The sequence below is a fragment of the Engraulis encrasicolus genome, chromosome 18 (genome assembly GCF_034702125.1).
Source record: "Engraulis encrasicolus isolate BLACKSEA-1 chromosome 18, IST_EnEncr_1.0, whole genome shotgun sequence".
Lineage (NCBI taxonomy): Eukaryota > Metazoa > Chordata > Actinopteri > Clupeiformes > Engraulidae > Engraulis > Engraulis encrasicolus.
In genome coordinates this window covers 5,708,715-5,734,902 of record NC_085874.1, presented here as the reverse complement: position 1 = coordinate 5,734,902, position 26,188 = coordinate 5,708,715, and the positions used below count along the sequence as shown (strand labels likewise).

General features: G+C 43.3%; 1 protein-coding gene across 1 annotated transcript in view; it reads left to right on the top strand.

The window, feature by feature from the left end:
• Positions 1–6,947: 6,947 nt before the first annotated feature.
• slc35f1 (solute carrier family 35 member F1) overlaps positions 6,948–26,188 on the top strand; it is a 127,104-nt gene continuing 107,863 nt past the window's right edge. Inside the window, exon 1 of the mRNA XM_063222852.1 lies at positions 6,948–7,416. Coding sequence (XP_063078922.1) covers positions 7,307–7,416 — 110 coding nt within the window. The 5' untranslated portion in view covers positions 6,948–7,306. The remainder of the gene's footprint in view (positions 7,417–26,188) is intronic.

Sequence of the window (26,188 nt, the reverse complement as noted above, 5' to 3'; positions counted from 1 at the left end):
TTTTGCTTCAGACAGGTCTTCATATTTTTATTTTTCTTCTCGGGCGTATTGTGAAGGTTAACTTGGTTTCACTCGTTACGTTTGATCCAACTGGATTTCATTGTTGTTTCAGACGCAACGTTTGCACAATGCAACAAGAAGTAGGCCTAAGCTTATTTCAATGTTGTATTGTGTTCAAAAGGTGTTGAATTGTTAGACATGTAGAAACACATTTAGGACAGACTACCGGTGTGAAAAAGTATCTTTGGCCGTAACAACTGGCGACTGCAGATGCTAGAAGCAGTGGAGATTGGACGTAAATTTAAGTGTCACTCTTAATCTGGGGTGTATTCATTTAGACCAGGATTGAGACTTTCGTTTTGACCGATCATTGTGTTTACATGGAGTCGCCAGTTGATACGGGGGACTCGTATAGTCAGGTTTTATTTATGCTTAAACTAATCAAAGTGTAGGCATATAAGCGGTGTAACATTACACCTCTTATTAGCCTACACTTTGATTAGTTTATGCATAAATAAAACCTGAGAAGCCCCTCAATAGAAAGAAAAGCACAGCCAGAGCTCTAAATTAACATTGCAATCAGCCAAATGCTGGTGAAAACTCAGGTTGGCTGGTACAAAATAAAACTTAGTAGCCACTTTGACCCATTGGTGAGATTAAACATCTATTAGCCATTTTGGCTGGTGATGAAAAAGGTTCATTTGAAATCTTGAGCACAACATACCTGTTATCAGTGTATCTCATCATTATGCTGTATCCTCATTTCTGAAGCATCTATTACTGAACTGCACACATTTACTTTATGCATATCTAGGGGTACATGCATTTTTTTTTTATCTTTCCATTTATGCTATACCTCCAGTGTAGGCCTATAATGTAATAGGATGTATATATTTATACATAGATGTATATCATTTTGTCATTGCAGGTTCATCAGAGTCAGGTGGTCAGCACCCAAACTAAAACCATGAGTCATGGTGAAGAAGGATGAGACTGTTCTATGTGCCCAGGGTTCGTCAGGATGGTGTAGAATTGCATCCTAGCAGCACAGGTAAATAAATGAATAGTGAGTTGTGATAAATATTATTTAGCCTACTGGCTGGCATCACATTTTTAAATTCAGACAACATAGTGCTACATCCGGTAATTAATTCAATCAGTACTGTAACAGTACAGGAGTTAGACAATGAAACATCTTGGTGTCGGAAGCTGACGCAGAGTGTGAAGGTTCAATTAGCAGGGTAATAAGAGTTCTCACAGTTCTCTTCAAAATATTGCAATGCACACAACATAATGGGTTAAAAATTTTGAAATTCTTGGTGGGCTATCCCAGGTTATGTCTGCATACCACCAAGATGAACCACATCCAACAGGATTAACTGTGGACGCATGTCTGATCATCCTTCTTGTTGGTATGCAGATATTACCTTGGATACCGTGGCTCTTAATAAATCATAAAGACTTGTTATCTTGGTCAAATATGCACCAGAATTTTTTTTAATGTTGGTTTGTCACCCATGCTGTTATGTGCTTTGCTCTTTCCCCGTTAATTGAGCCTTCACACACTGCTCTTTAGTGCAATGTGCAATTAATGTACACTGGCCACCAAGGTGGTCCAATTTATCCATGAAACTTCCCACACCAAAATGTCAGATGTTTTCATTGTCTAACACATGTATATTACAATGCATTACCATATTAATTTAAATAACATGTTTTCCTTTTTTATCAGCACAGGAAGCCATCATGAAGAAGTTGCCTGAGAGTCTTCGCTTAGGCTTTGCCAGCGCCTCACCAGAGTGTTTATGGGTAGTACGAGAGAGGAATCTCGCCACTTTTTCCGGGTGGTACTGTCCACTAAGTGGCGCCATCCAGACAGCGCAGAGGAGGGCCAAGGAGCGCAGAGGCTGTTAGAATGAATAGGGTCCCATGGAGCTCAACCACAGATGCTGCCATTGCTTTGGTAAAGAATTGGTATCATCGTTTCATTTTATTTTTCTAAAAGGCAGGATAAATTACCCTTTCAAACAGCACTTAGTTTGAATGTTTAAACTCGGTGGATCTTTGTAAGATACATATTTATTGTCAATATGACATCATGAGTGGCTTCACACACTGCGTTTGGATTGGTCGCCCGGCTGCATTGCTGTGATCACGACGGCCGTAAAGCAATTTTGTTAGCAAGATGCTAGCGGAGCCTGACTCATAAATGCCAAAGCTGTAAGAAATCAGAAGGGCATGACTCCCAGGTTATTGTACATTTCATTTAAATCCACATTGGTTTCTCAGAACTTAAAGTAATATTGTCAAGTTTCAGCCGACAGCGAGCACAATTGTCATTTATTAGCGCCAGCCTTATGAGCTCTGCTGTCTCGACAGCGCTCCCTAGGTGAACTGCAGGCACGGGTTGGAGGGCGAGATTGAACACTGTATGTAAACCCACTGTGGCCTCACTATCAGTGATGCTTGTCTCCTTATCCACCGTGCCTACCCCCACATTCCTCCCTTGATGCATTCATCTCCTGACCTGTACCTGTTGTGGGAGTAGTCAGTGATGACACACAGTAGTTGTGATAATAACATACATGTATATGAATTAACTGAAATGATGTCCGTCCAGGCATTTCCTTTGGTATTTTATTGTACACAACTTAGAACATGTTCTTTGTCTGTCTACAGTATATTGAGTCTAGTCTAAAACTAATTACTCTAGTTCTATTGTCTCCAGCATATGTACGTATCCAGTTACATGGGTATTTTGGTGCCTGGATTATGCTGCATGTAAGTAATATGAACTCGGGTCAGGATACCACAGTAGTTCAGAGAACCATTCATTAATATAAAATGCACATGTGTTGTATGTCCATCTCAGGATAGACGTCCCCTCGTATCACCATTGTAACCCTAAAATGCATGTGTAATTTGTGTCTAAAAATAAAGTCTATGAACAACTGAATGATCTGATTAATACATTGAAATGGTCTGGTGCAGACGCTGACATGGGTAAGTTAATTGGTTAAACTTGGCTTGGTGTGCTGGACCTCGGTCTCTTCCATACATCCAATCTCAGCCATCAGACCATTGCTCTTCTCACCTGGAGAAATAGAAAGATATACTTAAATGACAATTTTTATCCCAAACAACCAAGTTTTTCACAGTGAATTGGTTACTGTCCCTGCAGCATTGTGGGGCTAAGTGCCTTGCTCAAGGGCCCTTCAGCCATGATGGAGATGAGGAGAGAGGTAAGGATGGGTTTCGCACCTGCCCCAATATCAAGACCACCTCCCTACATTAGGCCACTGATGTCTCATTTTGGAAGGCAGACAATTTTGTGAAAACATTGTGTTACACTTAACATTAATTACAAGGACAACATGAAGGCTGGGTAGGCCTGTGCATTTCATGACAGCATCCTATGAAGAGTAAGCCTACTATAGGAAATTCGGCGTTAGAGATGTACACATGGTTTACCTTTACATTTAAACCATAACACTGAACTTTCTTTTCTACTAAGAGCACTAAAAAATGCCGTGCTTATATACACGCGTTACACAGCCCTCTCAATATCTCAGCATAACAATATCTTAGCATAGCGCCAGTTACTGCTATGGCATAGCTAGGTAGAACATAGCTCTGCATCATTGATGCTTTCTTATGGAAAGCATCTTGTGTTGACAAGTCATCTACATGACACCTTACACTTGAATTGCCTATATTTTACGTATTAAGAGGTTACTAGTGTAAAACAAATGTTGAAAGACACTTACCAGGTGCTAGCTACTCAGTGAGTAGTTGGAAGTTTTTTTCCGGATGGATCCACCTCAGCTTTCTTTTATTTTTTAGGTATCCAGTGAAAAGTCATGGATAGTTTGTAACCCTATCTGCATGTGCAATCCTCAGCACAACGGCGTTTATGCTGTTTAGCTACTTGGGTCAAAATGTACTCAACAAACCTTTGCAGTGGTTACACATTTTCTGTAGGCCTACTGTTTCCACCTCTGATACATAGTAGGCCTAATATTATTAAAAATAGGCCTATATCAGAAAGATGAGAAGCGAAAAACAAGGCTGCCATTTTCGGCGCTATTACGTCATTTCGCAATCCACAAAAGTAGGCCTACACAAAACAGCAAGATGGTGAACATTACAAAACCTTTGCAGAGAGAGAGAGAGAAAGAACATGAGCTATGGCGTTCGAAACTGCTCTGACCTAAGCAAGTGTTTTGTCATTGATTGCACTAATATTTTAATCAGAAAGTTTCCTGCTTCCTGTTATTCATCTGTGATGAACTGTCTTGGTCTGGCTGTCTTGATCAGCGATTGGCCGCAACCACTTCAAATGCATTGGCTCTCGGAAAAGAAGGATGGACAGGACATTATCATATTAGGAAAACGCACGTCTTCAACGCCCGTTGTCTCGGTAGCGACGCGCGTCAGGAACGCGCGCTTTGACATGAAATTACGGGCGTCGGTGACGTGCGTCGTTCCAACGCATCATGGCGCGCGTACAGAGCGGCCGTTGTTGGTGAAAGACGGCGAAAAAAGCGCCCGTATTCCGGGAAAACGGGCGCTTTTAACGGGCGAATTTCAATCTTAACGTGCTACTTTGATCCGAAATGTGGCCGTTTTGGCCTTCCATACATTCATGCGTTGATGACAACTCGATCGCACCTAATATCCACGTGAAAACGCAAACGCCTGCAAACCACTGTTTTGACAGAAATACAGTTCACCTGTCGCCTACTCTGTTTTCTTCCCAAAGCGGCATTTAAAAGTATTCCATGAAATCCAACATCAACGTCACTTCAAATAGGTGACAGCATCATGCACACACATGAAATAACACTTCAGTGAGGGGGGGACATCACTGCTCTCATATTAAAGTGAAAAGAGAATTTCACATTTTAGTTTATTTAATGTAGGCCTATGCAAAATTGCAAATAGCCTATTCATTGAAATGTTTCATTGTAATTCATTGTAATGTTTGCCTGTTTTTTATGTTTGTAATTATTTATTTTTTTTAAATAAAAAATCGTGATTAAAAACAAAAAATAGCCTAACAAAAATAGAGATTTTATGTTAAAAAAAAATGTGATATGGGATGGACCGATGGCCCCCCTAAGCTAAATTCGCCTTAGGTCCCCACATTGCTAAATGTAGTGTAAGGGATTATTTTGAAAAGACAGTAACATGTAATCAGCAATGCATTACAGTTTTTCAGTAACTTGCCCAACACTGTTGAAATCCTATGGTACTTTTTCAAATCCAGGCTTATACAGTACATGGTAGGCTTATTGATAAATTGCCTTGACAGGTTATGAGGAGGCCAAGGGGGCGTTTGGGCAAAAAAGGTTCAGAACGGGCATAGACGGACGCATCTGTTGTCCGCCTGTCGGACTTGTTATATTTTGAGTTAGGCCCACAAGTTTGTTCCAGATTTAGATTTAGACCTTTGGTCAATTTGAGTTAGACACCCCTGAACTTAAAGGGACACTGTGCAGGAAATGGCCAAAAAAGGTACTGCAACTATGCTGATCATTGAAACTGGGTTGCCTATTGCCAAATTTGATCTTTTCATGAAAGTTTACCAAGTAATAAGCTAATATTTTCTAGTATGGCCAAAGTAAAGTCATTTTTGCAGCTAAAAATGGCTATTTCAGGAAATTCAAAATGGCGGACCATGGAGAAGATCCCCCTTTTCACGTATGAAAAGTGGAATTTTTTCAGTCATAATGAATACTTAAAATTTGATGGTGGTGGTAAGTATTCATGAAAAAGGTAACATTAGTGAATGAGTTGCATGAATTCTGGAAAAAAAACTAAAAATCTCACACAGTGTCCCTTTAAAGTGTTACCAATAAAATTACCCTATGGGTCAGATTTGTCATCCGTGTTTGAATATGACATCCCTGGTTTAGGAAGGGTAGGCCTACTACCAGAGATTCTTTAAGTATATAGAGATATGCCAATGTAATAGGTTGCTATGGGCACCTAACATGAGCAGGTTCCGGTCTGCCTAAAGGGGCGTGTCATAATACTCCTAGCATTGGATAGAACAGTCCTTAGGTCTGCCTAGGTCTGCCTAAAGGGGGATTTCCCCCCCTCCCCCTTGCAGTAATAGAACCCGGAAACAGTGGGCCAATGGAACCTCTCTCTCTCTACTCTCTCTGGTACTACTACCCACATTCTTCCTACTGATTGGGGTTTCGAACCTGTAACCTTCTGATTACATGACAGTCTCCCTTAGCATTCGAAGGCCAGGGCCTAGGCTGCCCCACACCTCTACAGCAGCATCACACATTTCATGGATATGGCTTAGCCTATTAATAAACCATGCACACTTTTTTTAAAGGCTTAACAAAATAGTCCCTCACACTACACTGCATTGCAAACTCGGCAAACTCAGTCAACCATAAAAGTGAATTATGTGTGTAGCTAGGCCTATAGTAAAATGTACACACTCAGGGTTATATCTTAACTTAGAGTAAGGCCTGGTAGGCCTATAGGACTTGGTCGGCTATGACTTTACTGTCAACTATGAAAACTTTCTGTCGGCTGAATTGAGAGCTGCTCAACTACTTAAACAATGTTTTACGCACGTGCAGGGCCAAGTGCGTAATCTCATATTACCCAAGGCAGGCAAGACCAAATAAGAAGAAAACTATCAGTAACTATTTATCTATAGCCTATGCAGAAATGAGGAAGATAGACAAATGCATAATCTCAGGTAGCCTATTTGTTTGAAACCTACATCAGGTTCAACTACATGCGTAAATGTAAACGTGTCTTTTGGGGCAGCTGCTGCATTTGTAATTTTCATTGTAATTACGTAATGACAACGTGCCATTACAATGTATCATTACTCCAAAGTGTTCGGCATCTCTTGTCTTTCTGTGGAACTACTCCACCTGGTGGTTGAATCGTACCCATGTGTTCCAAGGACCAAACGCCTTCCAGCTACGGCAGTCTCTCTACCAGGCTTTCGGAAGATGCACGTTGCAGGAGCTGAGGTTGCCGTTGAACAGCTTGCAGGAGCGCAGGTGCATTTTAACATAAACCTGTGGTGAAGAAGCAGGAGACAGCACAGAGACAATCTGCCATTCGCACTGGAAATACAATCAAATTGCCCACCGCTGTCACCTGTGAACATGGATCGCTACTGAGGTTGTGCGCTGCGAGAGGGAAGGAAGAAACGGACCCGTATCCAACGGAGAAGCCTAGTCCTCCCCAAAAGCATCTCTTTCTTTGGCACAGCAGAATGCCCTTTTGTTTCTGATTGTGCCATTTCTTCTCCCTACATTGCAAAATGATTCCTGAGCACCAGAACCATGTTGTTACAACAATTGAGACCATTCCTCCGGAGACGGTTACGACGTCGCCGACGCTCTTCCAGAGGATAAAGAAAGTGTTTAACAGGTAGGCTAACGTGCACATCACCACCTTTTCCTATTTGGATACAGATGACCACACCATCACACGTGGTCATCAATTCGTTGCCTAAGATAAAAGTAGCTTAGGCTATAGTTCTGACAGCAGCCTGTGTCATTGAACATCGTCTGGATAACTTTGAAATGCTCTGCACGTTTCTCTAAACGTCATCAGCAATCTACTGGTAACAACAGAACAAATTGGATTTAATTTTCTTCAGAGCGGTCCCCGAACAGTGACCTAGACGGCTGTTGTGCATCACGCGCATGGCCCCGTATAAACAAACCAACAAAAAGAGTTTTAAAATAGCATTGACATTTGCTGTTTTCTGTCTACCCAACTGTGGAATAGGCTACCGTCAAAAAAATCATTCATTTTCGCACGCAGAAAAAAACAAAAAACTAAATCATGTTCAGTATTTCATATTCCATGCCAATCACCTGTTAAGTGTGGTACATTATTGAGACAAGTGCACTGCCAGATGTCAAACAGGACGACACGCTCCTGCTGCGTGCTGTCTTTGTTGCGCTCTTTCTGATTCCTGAGGTAGCTTAGGCCTAGGCGGAACACAGTAGACTACTCATATCTAATTCACCTCCATTGTAAGCCTACAAGCAGCGCAAGGTAACCACAGTGGTTCACAAGTGAGCCGAGATTGCATTTTGAGGCAATAAGTGTTTTGAGGCAGCTAGGTCACGCTTACCATTGCTCTCTTTGCTTTGTTTCACTATGTCATTTCAATCAGTGTTAAAGACTCATAGACCTATCTCATATCAGTTGTAGACTCATACAGCTTGTTACGCACAATTTAACTGAACTAGACTCCGTCGCCTCGTCTTACTCCATTTAGCCTAAATCCCTTCATAGACAAGGCCTATGACGGTCGGTATCATAAAAGTATTGCAATGCGCGAGTCTATAAAATCGATGGGAAAGGGCAATAGAATGCCATACCTACCTACCACGCCTCTTTTGTGCTGTCGGTTCATAGGAGATGCGTTGTAATTTATTGACGCGCACGCAACATAGGCTATTCAAGGAAAAGTATTCAGTGGAGAAAACCCATTGGCCATTGAGAAATGCTGGAAACAAAATGCTCTCGCTCCTTTTCACTGTCACCTCCCTCTCTGGAGAGCAAACTGAACTGTGCCGTGATTCATCAGTGGAACACTTAATGACATAGACGATGCCATTTTTCAGTGTAGGGAGTAGGCTAAGACCATGAACTTAATAGTCAAATTCCAATGTACCTGTATAAGTGCTGAATTACAGTAACACTGCCAAATTGATGTTGCAGACAGCTATGGCATGGCATTCCAACACGTGTGTTGGAAAGCAGTTGGAATGCAAGTGTACAGTGTACATTTTCCAGTTTTACACAGTAATTCAACTGTAGGAGTATAATTGTGTGTGTTGCAAAGCGGTTAGACTTACTGTGGCATCAGGTCACTGGCTGTCGGCTGGATCTTTGTGCTGGCCTGGCCCATTGTTGTGGAATGCGTTAAGTCCCTGTTGAGAGTGGCAAAGTGTGTGTGTGCGCGCGCGTCTGTGTGTGTGTGCGTGAGAGAGAGAGAGAGAGAGAGAGAGACGTGTGTGTGTGTGTGTGTGTGTGTGTGTGTGTGTGTGTGTGTGTGTGTGTGTGTGTGTGTGTGTGTGTGTGTGTGTGTGTGTTGTGCACGTACATGCGTGTGTGTATGTGTGCATGCACGTGTGTGTGTGTGTGTGTTTGTGGGCGTGTGTGCGTGCATGCATGCATATGTGAATGACACGTGTGTGCTTTGTGTGTGTGTGTTGCGCGTGTGTTATGGGTGTGTGGGTGTATGGGTAGGTGTGCGCGACGCGAGTCGTCAGGGGGGACGATGACAGCTGGTGGTCCTGAGTGCGTTTGTGCCCTGTTGCTCGACTCTCCTCTCTCCTCTCTCCCCGTCGCCTCTCTGCCATCTGCTGTGGCTTTCATCCCCACGGCAGCCCTTTGTGGCCCGGCACAATGTGTAGCCAGGTCTCTTTCTCCCCCACAAACGTGGCCCGGGTCGGGTAGCACGGGGTGGCTCTTTTGTGGCCAAGTAGAAAAGATCGGGTAGAGAGAGAGAGAGAGAGAGAGAGAGAGAGAGAGAGAGAGAGAGAGAGAGAGAGAGAGAGAGAGAGAGAGAGAGAGATGGGATGGGGTAGAGAGAGAGCAAGGAGGGAGGAAAGGTTGTGATGTCCATTGTCTGTTAATCACTTAACTTATCCCTCTGAAAAGAGAGAGAGAGAGAGAGAGAGGTAGGGTGTGTTTGTGAGAGAGTGAGCACAGGAGCAGGAGAGGAAAAAGGGTTTGTGATATTCACATTGTTAGTTAATCACTTAACTTCCTTCTGAAAAGAGAGCTGTAGAGTGTGTGAGAAAGAGAGAGAGAGAGAGAGAGAGAGAGAGAGAGAGAGAGAGAGAGAGAGAGAGAGAGAGAGTGAGAGCAGGAGAAATAAAGGGTTTCGATATCCACATTGTGAATCAGTGAACTTATCACCCTCCAATTTGGACAGAGGAGCAAAATTGTCTGCGCAGTGTCGCGGATGCCTTGCAGAGATTCTGCCCCGACAATGCATCGATGTCGAGACCAGACTTCATAATTGCCGTTATAAGAAATAAAGATCAAGAAATCTGGAGGAGAGGGAGCAGGGAGGAGGGTCAAAACAATTGAAACAGAGGTGGTCCACCGTTGAAAATGAAACGAGGAAAGAGTCCATAAGAGAGGATGGAGTGCAAGAGAGTCCGTGAGTGAAACGAGAGGGCAGTGAAGACCCAGATTAAAACAAGAAGGAAAGAGCCAATAAGAAAGACAAATAGAGAGTGGAGGAGTGAGTAAACGGCAAGTAAAGGCCCGGAGATGAAGTGAAATGCTTGATGGGTAATGTGAGGGCAGGGCCGGCCCAAGCCTTTATGGGGCCCTAAGCAAAGTTTCATCAGGGGGCCCCCATGCCACCACCTACTCAGCCTCAGATGCTTCATAAGCTGCATTTACTTGCTCGAGTCAGGGTTACTAAGGCCATTTGTAGGCTGTCTGTAGATCATGTACCCATCATGCACTGCATTTCTTGGAGAAGACAGAACAAAGAGCCATTTATCTGTTGTCATTGTGGCAGTAAGTTATGCATGAGAAAGAAATAAATGATTAGGGAAAATGGTTTAGAGTTTGTTTCTTCCTGAAACTCTGCTGCTCATAGGGGGCCCCTGGTGATGTGGGGGCCCTAAGCCATCGCATAGTCAGCTTATGCCTTGGGCCGGCCCTGTGTGAGGGTGATCGACTGAGTATAAGGAAGTGAAGTCGAACGCACACACGCACGCACACAAGTACGCCTGGACACAAATATGTGCATGCACGCACGTTTGCACACGCACACGTACTGTGCCTCACAGACCATTTGATGTCGTCTGCCCTGAGCCAAACAAGTTCGCAGACAACATGATACTCCCGAAGATCCCCTCTTTCTTTCTCTTTCTCTCTATCCCTCTCTCTTTCTCTCCCTCTGTCTCTCTCTCTGTCTCTTTCTCTTCCCTATTCTTTGTACTTGACCACAGAAGAGCTACCCTGTGCTACCCGACCTGGGCCACGTTTGTGGACAAATGCGCGCACACACACATGCAGAGTAAAAGTGCAGTGTTCATTCAACACTTAGAGAGTGGCTTGGGACCAAATACACTCATGTGAAATCAACTCTCAAAGAATTCAGTTCAGTATTACATTACACTGCATTTTATTTACAGTGCACATACCACACACACACACACACACACACACACACACACACACACACACACACACACACACACACACACACACACACACACACACACACGAACGGATATGGTTAAAAGGTTGTTCTAAAAGACTACTTAATGCAAACTGTCAGTCTATCTCTGTCAACCGTCTATGCAGGTCTCTCTTTTGCACACACACACACACACACACACACACACACACACACACACACACACACACACACACACACACACACACACACACACACTCTTTCAGAAATATTACATACAAACACAAGTCCCAGAACAGACCTTTTGAAATGTCAGTACACACATGATTACAATGTGATCAAAGTGGAAACAGTTGTATTAGTATCAGCTCTTACTGCGCCATTCATATTCCTGAACACACACACACACACACACACACACACACACACACACACACACACACACACACACACACACACACACAGAGTGAGTTTAACATTCATTGTGTTGGCCCTAATTTCTGAGTCTTGAATTAACATCATTATCGTCATTATTTTGGCCCTACAACCATTGTGTTGGCCCGCAACTATACGAACGCACCTTGTTGCCTGAAGGTTGCTGGTGCAATTCCGGACACCACTAGGAGTGCGTTGCAATATGCAATCTTGCCTCCTCCACTTGCGCTTGTCTCCTCGTCCCTCCTCCTGGCCCCTCCTCCGTGGAGAAAACGATAAAGTTTCTCAGCTGTCAGCCTAGCCACAACAACTTTTGAGGGACTGTTTTTCATTCACCATCCCAATTGCAAATGAGAAAAAGACTCTACAATTGAGCTTTTGCAAGATATTGAAATACAATGCTGTTGTCAGTGATGTCATCATGACGAGAAGCAAGTGGAGGAGGCAAGTGGAGGAGGCAAGGTCGCATATTGCAACGCACTCTAGGTGTGTGGGGGTAGGGACTTATCATTTTTTCTCACCGCTCCTTTCAGGGTGTCTGTTGTTCTTCCCCCTACACAGAGGAAGGCATGATGTTATTTCATTGTATACATGGTGTTTTGTGTCTCAATGACAATGGACTTTCAGCTTTATACTCTATCAACCCGGTGACAACCTCACCTTCAGAGAGTGAAATCACTGTCATGCATCATTTTTTTTCTCCTCTGCACAGTTAACACCGGTAATTAATCTTACCCCAGTTTGAGGAGGATGTTTCTTTCCGGTTAGTGTAATGTACTGTAAACGGTTCGTTATTATTAATGGGCAGAGACTACAGGAGACACAGGGCCCAGCATTATGCAGCTGAGCCAGTGCATGTATCTAGTCTACCAGTGCTTCTCTTTTTACAGAATTCAGTATATTACCATCTGGAAGGTGGAATAGAAAGGCAAAATCAACGAGAAAACAAACGTCGCTTCAGAGCAAAATGCAATATGGCTACTCATCTCCCAAGATGCCATGCAGGAAATCTTGATATCTCTGTAATTTGCAGGATGATGGTTATTTATCCTATGTATTACCTTTTCATTGTGTATGTCCGCATTGTTTAACCCATCTGTGGAAATGTATTTTTATGTATTTATTTATTTATTTGCTTATTTGTTTATTATTATTATTATTATTATTATTATTATGATTACTATTTTATTATTATTATTATTATCATTACTATTTTATTATTATTATTATCATTACTATTTTATTATTATTATTATTATTATTATTATTATTATTATTATTATTATTATTATTATTGTTATATGTTGTTGATGGTTTTCACTTTCTGGGCCGATACAGACCTGCAACAGTTCAGTAGATCGTGACCAAAACATCCTCATCATGGTCAGAAATATATGGCTTCAGCTTCCAAGGACTCCTGGAGACAGCATGCTGCGCAAATTTGGTTGGGCGAATGGCAGGCGAAGTGTGTGTTTGTGTTTTTGTGCCATGCCAGGCAGTGTGTGTTTGTTTTGTCGTCTTGGAGGGCTCCGCTGGCATGGCGTCTGTGGCGACTGATGTATTATTGTTGGAGTGGGCACGCATTCAGAGTCAGACAGCCCGGGCGAGCATTCAGTCAGAATCAGCAATGGGGCCGAGCCAGAGAGCATGTGTTGACTCTCGGCGCACGCGTTAGCTGTCTGCTGGGGTGTATGTTGGCAGGGGCTGCTTGTCGTTGTGTGAGTTGCATTTTGCATTCAGTGAAATAAAAAAAAAAATTTTTTTTGATAGGAACAGATGGAGCCGTTCATTTTAGGGAGACTTGTGAAATGAGGCCGCCGTGGGTGATGGAAGACCGTTAGAATCGAAATATGATTTTATTGGACATTTTATTGGACATTTTACTGGAATTCTGTATTTTTATACATGCGGTAGAACTCGACTCCAATAGTCATGGACTCTCCCGGCTATATGTTTGATTGCAGATTGTAAAATATCTACAAGACAAACAGAAATAGCAACCTGGCCCCCTGCCCAATGCTAGATGCATGTGACGCGATGTTGTGTGTTTGGCACCATCCGCAGGCCACTCAAAAGACTGCGGGCAGACAAACATACAAACACAGGCAGACAGGCAGGATCTGGGATCTAGGTAACAAGTTCCCAGTCACATTATAGCCCACCTAGTAGTCACGCTACTCGTCACAATAAAAATAAATGCACCATATCCCACTTTTATTGTCGGTATTCGTTCGAACACAGTGTTGGAGGAGGTTGAAGTAATCACTATTCCTGGTTTGTTTGTCAAAGCTGGGTTTTAGGACAATTCACAAGAGACATTATGAGCGGGCAGCCTATTTTCAGCAACAGAACTTGTCACAGACTGTGTAGAGATGTTGGTCTGCTTTTGTGGGGTATGTTAACGGAAAGAAAAGCACATATTTGTTTGATTATGTATTTCCCCTCACAGTGACACTCAGCACAATGAAACAGCTCAGACTATACAGACGAATGACAGGCAAATAGCTGGTTTCCCAACATAGCAGGTTTGTTAAGTGACAAGTCTGCCGTGAAGCATACTGACAGCACAAGACACCTTTGGGCAGTCTTTGAAAAATGTTAAGGTCTTTTTTATGTCTTTATTTTTGAGGGAGATGGGAGTGAAGAACAGACAGGAGAGTAAGGGAGGGGTAGGGCTGGGAAATGGCCCCGGGCCGGACTCCGACCCAGGTCCCCATGGGCAGTGAGCTCTATTATTGACAGGTGCGTTAGAGCTCCCCATTGTGGTCCTCTCTACTGGACTCCTAATTACAGTATGTCTGCATTGAAGTGTCAAATGGATCACAGTGATTATCTGAATCCTTGCAAAGAGAAAGCCCTGACACCAACGGCAGACAAAAGTGAAAAGTAAACGTTTGGCATAGTTGATCAGGCAGGGAGTGAAGCAAGCACTGCTTTCATCCTTCTTTCTTAAGGGACTGTGATGGAGTGACCATCACTAGGGTTGTGGGTGTGTTCTGACTTCCATGTCAAAGAGCCTGGCTCTTTGGTGTAGTGGTCAGAGCCCGGTTTACTATCTCCAGAAGATCCGGGTTCGAGTCCCGGCTGGGCAACTACACTCCCCTTTGCTACAAATGGTGTCAGAAGTGGGATGGCTACTGTGAGGCCATCGGAAGCGTACCCATTGTGTGTAAGCCGTAATTCCATGTGAGGGACCCCCAGGATTGGTGACCCCAGTGCGACAGACCCCAGTGATGGGTGAAACATTGATGACGGGGCACACTGGATGGGAGAAGCATAATGGGCAGTTGCGTGAGGGACACCATGAGTGTATGAAGCGCACAGGTGCGCTTCCCGAAGGGGAAGGCCGTGTGATGGAGTGACCATCACTAGGGTTGTGGGTGTGTTCTGACTTTCACACCAAAGAGCCTGGCTCTTTGGTGTAGCGGTCAGAGCCCCGTTTTACTACCCCAGAAGGTCCAGGTTCAAGTCCTGGCTGGGCAACTCTACTCCCCTTTGCTACAAGGACCTTGTGGGCCTGCCAGCATTTACATTACCATTTTGATGTCTTTACATGTCTGCTATTACCTCTCTTGCTTAACCAATGAAAAGTAAAATTGACTTTGCAACATCATTCTCATTATTAAATAAGTGTTTTCAAGTTAACTTATGAGTAAGAACAGTCACAGGCTAAGAAGGAAAAGAAAGGGAAGCCATCTGAGAAGAAAGAGAAAATAGAAAAGAGACAGGGAAAAGTGTGAAAACAGCACATGTGTTCTTGCCCGGGTCCCTTTATTTCAATTACAGGTGCAGTGGTGGAATCGTTCTCCCGTGTCCTTGTGTGTGAAAAAACATATGGCGGCCTGCTCTCTGGTTGCAGTGAAACGACTTGGCCCCTAATTACGCTTTTTTCTGCGGCGATCAATGGGACGTGTGTTTGACAGACTGCCGCTGTCTACAGTTACAGAGACGGATGTATGGCATGGCGGAACTTACTTCGGCGATGGTGTTCTACTCTCTCGTTCTCCGCTCTCTCTCTCTCTCTCTCTCTCTCTCTCTCTCTCTCTCTCTCTCTCTCTCTCTCTGTATCTCATGCCCTGTCCCTCTCTATTATTTATGCCTAGCTGCGAACACTTTGTCAAGGCCCACAGATACTGTATGCTGACTGGGCCATTGATAGACATGTTACGTGTGTGTGTGTGTGTGTGTGTGTGTGTGTGTGTGCGCAGTATAGCACTGGTCTGAGTTACTGTGTGGCAAAAAGTACAGGCCTATAGCAAGTTGTGATTTGATGGCTGTACACTCTCAGTCTGGGTTTGGCACGTAAACAACACGGTGCTCATGTCTCTTTTGTAGTGCTGCTCCTCATCCCCAGTAAATGGAGAATTGGAGAAGTGTGCCTTAACACAAAGGCACCCCCGCTAGTACACACACACACACACACACACACACACACACACACACACACACACACACACACACACACACACACACACACACACACACACACACACACACACACACACACACACAGTACCCAGCAGGGGTGTGCCCCTTTCCTAGGCAACAGACACTCATAATGGCCTGGAATCTGATCTGGGAAGTCCATTCAGAGTGGGTGTGTGTGTGTGCGTGTGCGTGTGCGTGTGCGTGTGCGTGCCTGCGTGTCTGTGTCTGTGTGTGTGCGCGCGTGTGTGTGTTTGTGTGTGTGCGTGTGCGTGTGCGTGTGCGTGTGCGTGTGTGTGTGTGTGTGTGTGTGTGCGCGCGTTAGTAAGTAATTTTCATTTATACAGCTCATTTGAAAATAGCGAAAACTCTTTCACCGCATGTTGACGTGCTCCATAGAGCCGGCCTCCTCAGTGGTTTCCAAGTCATTCTCAAGCTCGAGCTCTGCATGTAGTAATTAAAATGGAATTTGGCCAAAGTCAGTCAGCCACCGTCACAAAGAGCTCGGGAGGCAGATGCTCCCTCTCCAATAGCGCACTCCTGGTCCCCGGCGGCCCGGGAGTGCTCTCACTCCAACAAGGGGGGGGGGGGGGGGGGGGGGGGGGGAGAGAAGACGTCCCGCTGTGTCAGCCATGCACAGTGAATTGTGTTCAATTCAATAATTAGAGTGCCGATTTAACATCTTCTAGAGTGCATTTGGTTCCCGAGTACTGTCTAAGTGTTGAAAGACTATTCATGCTACGCACACACACACACACACACACACACACACACACACACACACACACACACACACACACACACACACACACTGTCTCATTTGTTTTTACAGAAGACTGAAGTGTGACTTTACCTCCTCTGTTTTGGCAGAGTTATACATCTCAAATACAAATGATCTTGCCTTTGATAAATAACGCTCACTCTTGGCATCTGACTATACAGTCAAGTCCCATCGCTCATGCCACGCACACACACACACACACACACACACACACACACACACACACACACACACACACACACACACACACACACACACACACACACACACACACGGTGCATCGGTGCATTCACCTGTATGCTATTGAGCAAGGAACGGAAGAGAGAAAGACTGTTATTGTTGTCTGAGAGGAAGACTTGTATTGTAGTGTGCTTATGCCTGCATTTGTGTGCCGTGCTTAACGAATGTGTTCGATTGCACACATTTGTCATCATGTCTTTGTTTTTGTCCTTAAGCGAGTTTCAGGCATTTTACACACACCTGCAACCAACATCCCCCACGTCTTTTTTTTTCCCAACAAAAACAGGCTACGGAGTAGTTTAATGTTGTTTTATTTTTGTTTTGAACTTTTCATGAGGGGAAAAATGTCAGCAAGCTGTCACAGTTTGATCTTAAGCACTTCAATGCAAGACGGTGTGCATTGTGTGCCTGGTTTGTGTCGGATGGGTGTGTGGTGGTGGGCTGTGTGGTGGGTGTGTGGTGGTGGGCTGTGTGTGTGAATAAAAAAGACTCGTCATAGATCACAGAGGTATGATTCTTTCCAGTTGCACAAGTCTCGTCTTGTAGCCGTGTGACAAGTTGGCTTTTATCCCTGTGATTTGAGCAGGTGTGTGTGTGTGTGTGTGTGTGTGTGTGTGTGTGTGTGTGTGTGTGTGGGTGTGGGTGTGGGTGTGGGTGTGGGTGGGTGTGTGTGGGTGTGAGTGTGCGAGCCGCTGACACCCTTCTCCATGGAAGGACATTATGGTGATCATTCTGAGCCACTGTATGCCATTGGACACACACACACACACACACACACACACACACACACACACACACACACACACACACACACACACACACACACACACACACACACACACACACACACACACACACACACACACACACACACACACACACAATCAAAAAGACAATGTGCGTGCGTGCGTGTGTGTGTGTGTGTGTGGATACACATCCATATATGTGTGTTCAGATTGTTATTCTCATAAAAGTCCTTCTCTGATGTGTTTAGTGTGTGCGACTGTGCCTGTGTGTCTTCTAGGCTGAATCGATGCCTGCAAATAACATATTTGTCACACCAAATCAATCCATGTGTAGTTTTGATTTACATTTTTATTTTCTTGAGGCAAAGCTTTTTCTCGCCATGATTTAGGATTTCTTCCTCTGCCTGAGTCAAGCCCAAATGTGTTCGCTATGGATACTGTAGACTGTAGAAATGTTATAGCGTGTTTAGAGTTTGGCAGTCATATTATATAGTGACTTGTGTGGCTTTCACATGTTATAGGAGTTAAATACTAAACGCAGACATGAAAAGCTCGCATGAACTCTTCACCCTGTGGTATTTTCCACTGGGAAACTCATATAATTTTTGGGTCATTTCACGTGAAATCAGACACTTTGGGACCCGACCGACCATGATTTCTATCATACTTGGTGTGCCTTTTTAGTATCAAGGTACCTTGGTGTGCCTTTTTAGTAGCAAGGCACCCCAGAACTGCATTGGTTTGAATCTGACATGAATATTAAGGGAGAAACAGACTAGCGAAGGTTTAAAAATGAGGGTAGGACACTATACATTCAGCCTTGATTATATCAGTCAGTGTTAGTCACAAAAAGATGTCTGTGGTGTTGTTTGAAAGCTCTAATCTGGCTCTACATATTACACAATCAGCCTGGAATACAACAACCCTCAGAATATGAATAATGATAAATTGAAAAATTTTAAATTGAATATCTAAAAAGCTCATATTTTAAAATGGCCGGTTTCTTGTCTAAACATAGCCTGTAAGGTCATAAACAACACCTAAAAATGGGGTGTTTGGTTCTTTATTCATTTAAGAGATAATGGGACATAAAGGTTGAAATGAGTTGTGATTAAGTAGTAATAGAGTAGTGTCAGGGACAGGACTGGACTGGCCATCTGGCATAACGGGCATTTTCCCGGTGGGCCCTGCACCCACGTCGGTCCCTGTTTCAGGTACTCAAAAACTACACAGCTTCTGCCCATTGTCAATGGACACAGTGGAAGCCAGACCAGTTTCAGCATTCAGAGAAGGCAGGGTTGAAAGAATAAGCTCAGTAAAGGAATTTTCTAAATGTTCAAGTATCAAAGAGTATGTTGTAGCTACAGTGCCTCCCAAAAGTCTACACACCCCTGTTCAAATTCCAGGTTTTTGTCATGTAAAAAAATGACTGAAAGACAAATAATTTCACAACTTTTCCCACTTAAATCTAAACTATTATCCTGCACAATGCAGTTGAAAAACAAACCCAAAGCTTTAAAGGGAAAGAATAGAAAATAAAAAACTTGAATTAACATGGTTGCATAAATATGCACACCCTTGAACTAATACCTTGTTGCAGCACCTTTCCTTCGATTACAGTACTCAGTCTTTTTTGAGTAAGACTCTATCAGCATGGCAAACGTTGATGTGACAATTTTTTCCACTTATCTTTGCAAAAGCACTCCAAATCTGACAGATTGTGAATGCATCTCATCTGCACAGTCCTTCTCAGATCTCCCAACAGATGTTCCGTGTCATACAGGTCTGAACTCTGTCTGGGCCATTCCAAAACCTCAATCTTATTCTAATGAAGCCATTTTTTGTTGATTTTTGGCATGTGTCTGAGATAATTGTCGTTCTGAATGATTAAGTTAATCTGCATCATCACCTTTCTAACAGGGGGCAGAAGGTTTTGTGCCACTACAATGGCCCCCAGGGGCGGAGTGGCCCACCTTTTCCCACCGGGAGAATTTTCCCCTTGGCGGCCCTCTTTAAAAAAAAAAAAAAACAAAGCGAACATGGTTTCCTAACGAAAAAGACAAAAGCCACGAAATCTGCAGTCGTACTACATGTGGACATTAGTGTTGTCAAAATATCAACCTGAAGTGGAGAATTGTAGCCTACACCTTGATGAAATGCACAGCCAGTGGTGTAGTCTACGTAAAACGCAGGTATACGCACCCATTTCAAAATTTCAGGGATTACAGTATACCCACTTAAAATTGATTGATCCATTATTTACAATAGCACAAATATATACAGTAGACTATACACACATCAAAAAATGCTCAAATATACAGTATACCCACTTCAAAAAGTAGACTACACCACTGGAGCCATCATCACAGTCCAAAGCATTCATAGGCCTAGGTTAGGCTACATCACGCTACTGTTCCATGCAAATGTGCACTCCACTGTCATTTTGACAGTTTGAAATTGAAATATCGTTTAAGGAAGACAGGATGAGCATGGGCACAAAGTTTTGGGTGTGGGGATTTTTAGAAGAGTAGGCTTACAAAATATAGTATAGTAGCCTATAGCTTACAAAAAGTATGTCTACATTGTGCAATAAACCCACCATGCAGCAAATAAGCCAGACTTAGCTACTTCAAACCACAACCATAAGTCAACAAAATGTATAACCAAACGGTGTAGGCCTACCTTAAAACGCTGTCTTCTCGCAGCAAATGTCTTTGTTTCTTGCAATCACTCTACTTTAATCCACAGCTTATTAGCCTACACACCCAGCACTGGTCACATCAGAATCTTGTGTGGTAATTATTTTGTTCCATTTCTTCAGACATAGGCTACATCCTAAATGTACCACATATAAATATATGTATGATAATAATATTATTTCGACTATAAGGAGATATACTGGTAGGTCTAACAAATCAAAACAAAACCCATTGCTTCTGTTAGGTGCAGTTATCTTGCTTCTGTTAGGTGCAGTTATCTTCCTTACCACTTGGTGGAGTCTGTTCGTATCCCAAGTCAATAACCACAGAGCAAGTGAATCAGGACTGGAAAGACTGTAAACTGTAACAGTCGTGTGGAAATCGGAAAATAAATCATAATTTATTCATATTTCCATCCTTTGGTAACCAATATACATATCACAGGTTCTTCAAATACTGAAAACGAAACTGTGTTACTAAGATCTTGTAAACTTCCGCGATCTACGGTGTATGAAAATTATCAGTAGAGAAGGGGTGTGGCCAATTTACTGTTTGACACCGTCAGTGAGGTATTGCCGTCTGGTATACGGTATAAATACTGGCTAGTCAGCCTACTTCCTGAACAGGGAAGTGGAAAGTGGGAAGTCAGTGCTTATAAGTACCATCTCCAAACTTCAGGGCCGGTTAGGAACGCAGTGCGGCCGCATTATTACATTTCACGGCCGCGGCCCACCGGGACAAGTCCCCGATCTCCCGACGGCCACTCCGCGCCTGATGGCCCCTGTGGAACTGTTCATAATTCCTGCCTCCCTGACTTAAGCCCCAGTTACAGCAGAAGAACAACAGTCACATAGCATGATGCTGCCACCACCATGCTTCACTTTACGCATGGTGTTACCTTGGCAATGTAGTGTTGTTTTTGTGCCAAACATACCTCTTGGAATTATGTCCAAAATGTTCGACATCGGTTTCACCTGACCATCACATATCTTCTCACATGCATTTGGGAGATTACAGAAGTATTTTCTGCTAGATTTACTTCACCAAGAGATTGAACTTGGTCATGATTCCAAAGGGTATATTTGGCACAAAACATCACCCCAATAACACCATACCTAACATGAAGTATGGTGGTGGCAGCATTGTTCTTTTGTGCTGTTTTTCTTCAGTTGTTACTGGGGCCTTCATTATGGAGGAGAGAATTATGAAAATTTCCACAGGGGCCGTGGTAGTGGCACAAAACCTTCGGCCCCCTGGTAGAAAGGTGAAGATGCAGAGGAACTAATCTTTCAGAACGACAATTTCTCCAAGCACACGCCTAAGTCTACAAAAAGAATGGCTTCACCAGAATAATATTGAGGTTTTGGAATGGCCCAGACAAGCCAAAGGTGCTGCAACTAAGTATTAATTTAAGGGTGTGTATATTTATGCAACCATGTTAATTGAAGTTTTTTATTTTCTATTGTTTCCATTTAAAGCTTTATGCTTGTTTCTCAATTGCATTGTACAGGTTAATAGTTTAGATTGAAGGTGGAAAAATCTGTCAATTTATTTGTCTTTCGGTCATTTTTTTACATCACAAAAACCTGACATTTGAAGAGGGGTGTGTAGACTTTTTGAAGCCACTGTATATATGATGGCAAGCAACTAGTGGCTAGCATGTGTTGAGGAATGTATGCCGAGCACTGTAGAGGTGAAACTGAACTTCCTGCATCCTCATGGACCATCTCTATCCTTCACATATTCCGATAGACATGGTGTCATGTGATATTACTATGGCATTACCATATTATTACTTGGTGATTTGTATGATGCCATATTTTTGAGTCCCATTATCTCTGAAATGAATAAAGAACCAAACACCCGCATTTCAGGTGTTGTTCATGACATTGCAGGCTACGTTAAGACAAGGAACTGGCCATTTTAAAATATGAGTTTTTTTAGATATCCAATTTTTAATTTTTCAATTTATCATATTTCACATTCTGAGGGTTGTTGTATTCCAAGCTGATTATGTAATTTGTAGAGCGAGAAAAGAGCTTTCAAACAACACCACAGACAGCTTTTTGTGACTAACACTGACTGATATAATCGAGGCTGAGTGTATAGTGTCCTACCCTCACATGTGAACCTTTCCTAGTCTGTTTCTCCCTTAATATTAGTGTCAGATTCACACAGATGCAGTTCTGGGTTGCTACCTTGCTACTAAAAAGGCACACCAAGTATGACTGAAATCCGTGTCGGTCGTGTCCCAAAGTGTATGATTTCACGTGAAATTACCCTTTTGGATACAAAATGATAAGACGTATGTTTGGCAGTTTCGAACATGCACGCTAACAACATTGTCAGGATTATCTTCTACTCGGTTTTTTTTTTACGATACTACGACAAAAAAAGGACTTGAACACAACCCCCTCGTAATTTCCACTTGTAAAGTGGAACGCATCATCTTTCCTATGGCATGTGAATGAACCATTGGGCAGACATGGCCGTATAGCTGGGGAGTTGGTCTGTGAATCAGTGGGTGGCCAGTTCGAATCCTACTCTGGCCTCTCCCTACACCTCCATCCATGGCTGAACTGCCCTTGAGCAAGACACTTTACCTTACTGTAGCGAAGGGGATGAGAGTTGCCCCAAACTTTAACTCGTTGGCCTCGAACCCAGGCCTACTGGGGTACCAAATTAGGGGTCTGACCACTACTACACCAAAGATCTCATTAATGTGACAGAACACATCCAATTCCCTAGTGATGGTCACGCCAGATTCGTGTCTTGATATCTTGCAAAGACAAAATGGTGTCTCTGCTTAAAAAACATTCACAGTGAGGCAAGACATTTTTGTCATGGAATTAAATCACTGAAGAGGATAAAAGGGGGAAATATACCCTCCCCCTCCCTGTATTGTGTTTTAAAGACCTGTCATCACTTAGATTGGAGAAGTGACAGGCTGTCCCTGGTGTGTTCCCTCTGCCCACTGAGCTGGAACGAGAGAGAGAGAGAGAGAGAGAGAGAGAGAGAGAGAGAGAGAGAGAGAGAGAGAGAGAGAGAGAGAGAGAGAGAGAGAGAGAGAGAGAGAGAATGAAAGTACATAACAGAGGGAAAGAGGGTCTTGAGCCAGAGAGAGTGGAGGAGGTAAGCATAGAGCAGAAAAGGAGAGATCAAGGGATGTGAAGAAGAGTAAAAGAAATAAAAATCAGAGATGATAAAAAGTCAAGCATTAAAAGAAAAGGCAAGCATACCGTATTACAACACACACAGAAGAAGACATCTGAAGAAGAAACATGGAGGGTTGAAACTGAAGTGAAACATCAGGGGAGATATGAGAAAGTGAAAAGAGGGATGATTCAAAGAAGTATAAATAAAGTGAGGGATAATCAGTGGTTGGTTTAATTAGCTTTGTCCCAGCATGTTTGGCTGTGTCTGTGTAAGAGGACTGTCTGCGACACCCAGGAATTTCCTTGCACAGTACTTAGGCACAGAGGCCACAGAGGAAGACATTGAATTTGGCCAACAAAATGAGCTTCTTTAGACATGACTTTTGTTTGTCTTTTGTCTAGATTAGTATGGAAAATCTCTGAAAGACAAAGTTTTTTCCAAACTTGAATGTTTGATGCAGTGTTACTGTTACATGTTCATTTGAGGCCTGAAGTAGGGGTACGGTGGGGTCATTTTGTACCAAAGCTATTTTTGAGTCCTTCCTATTCTCTCATTTAACCCTATCCAGACTGGGGGGGGGCTAAAAGTGCCCGCACCAACTTTGATGTAGTATAATTCCTTAACGACTTAAGCTATGACTACAAAACTTGGTGACTTTTCCTAACATTTAGTTGGCTACAGTTTAGTACCAAAAGATTATGTTCATCATTTTTGCCGTTGCCATGGCAACGGTTTTCTGACAGGTATGTCTGACCGAAAATCACTGATCTAAGTCTCATTATTGTTCCTTTTTCATATTTTTTTGCTATTTCCATTAGCATCAGACAGCTTTGTGAACATTAAAGTGGTCTGAAGCATATAATCATTAAAATTTAAGTGCATTACCTAAATTTGATGGAAAATACATTATGGCCAGATTTTGGGTATTATAAACAGATTATGTCATAATGACGTCATAATACCAGATAATGACACAAAAATTATGTCAATCATAGATGTCCATACCTGTATGTAGATCATCTCCCCAAAGTTTGGTGGTCATACCTTATTCCGTTCATGAGTTATGAGGGGGGGGTCAAAAGAGCCCCCCCCCAGGCCCAGGAATGCCAAAAAAGCCCAGTCTGAATAGGGTTAAGGTCTCAATGCCCTCAAACCTTTGGAATACACTGTACAGTTCTGAAATAGTTTCCAAGATCCGGAATCCCAAAATGTCTTCATCATGCTTATTATAAATCAAGTTTTCAAGGCTTAATATATCCACAAATAATCAATCAATTCTGGTGATGTGACTTCTTTACATTTATCACTGAACTGAGCCAATCGGGGGATTCTGTTCCTCACAAAGTTGTAGAATTAGAAGTACTCTTACAGATGTAATTACAACACTAGTGGGATAATCTTACATTGTTTCAGCTTTGTAATATCATACTACTAAGTGTTGTTACTACTTTTGTAAAAGTACTTCTACAGGTACGTAATACAACTCTGGCTCCTCATGCTGTGATAAGATATTGTATGAATTCTTTGGGAGGACTCATCTCTCCTCATCATTTTCAAGCCACATTAGATAAAATCATATGCTAAACACAGTGTAATGTCCTCATTGTGCTTGCAGTGGTGCACTGTTTTGTTGCCTCTGGAGAGTAGAGCCTGGATTCAGACTTGTGGGATTCGAAGGGCACTGACTCGACACAGGCTAGATGGCATGGAACTTGCCCGTGTCTGCCAACGTATTCAGAGGGGGGAACGCCAACAGCAGGAAGTGCGGTCATGTCCAGATGGCAGTGAGCCAGTTACAAGCACGAACGAATGAACGCACGTGCGCACGCACGCACATACACACACTCCCAAGCATGCACACCCACATGCACAATCTCACAATCTCTAAACACACTCATTATACTGTATACACACAAACTCTCACACACGCACACACACACACACACACACACACACACACACACACACACACACACACACACACACACACACACACACACACACACACACACACACACACACACACACACACACACACGCACAACACAACCCCCTGCTCTTTTTTTAATCTCTTGGTGTGTACTGTATTGTCCCTGTTCCATGGCGACATGGGGCCATAGTGATGCAAGACTGGAGGCATCTGCACATATAAGCGGTGCATTGATGAGTGGCAAGCAGAGACAGAGACTACACATGACCTCTGTCTCTCCCCTTTCCCCTCCCTCCCTCCCTCCCTCCCTCCCTGTGTGTGTGTGTGCAGGGAAGCCGTCAAGAGGGACAAAGGGGTCACTTGTCCCCTGCCCAGGGAGATGGGGGGCCCATAATTGGCTCCTCATTACATTGAATGTATTGGGTAGGGGCCCTTTCAGAAGACTTTGTCCTGGGCCCAGCTAAAGCTGTCGGCGACCCTGTGTGTGTGCGTGCATGCGTGCGTGCGCATGTTCGTGTATGCACACGCATGTGTGTGTGCGATGTGTGCACGTGTCTGTGCCTATGTGTTTGTGCCTGTGTGTGAATGCCTGCATGTGTGCGA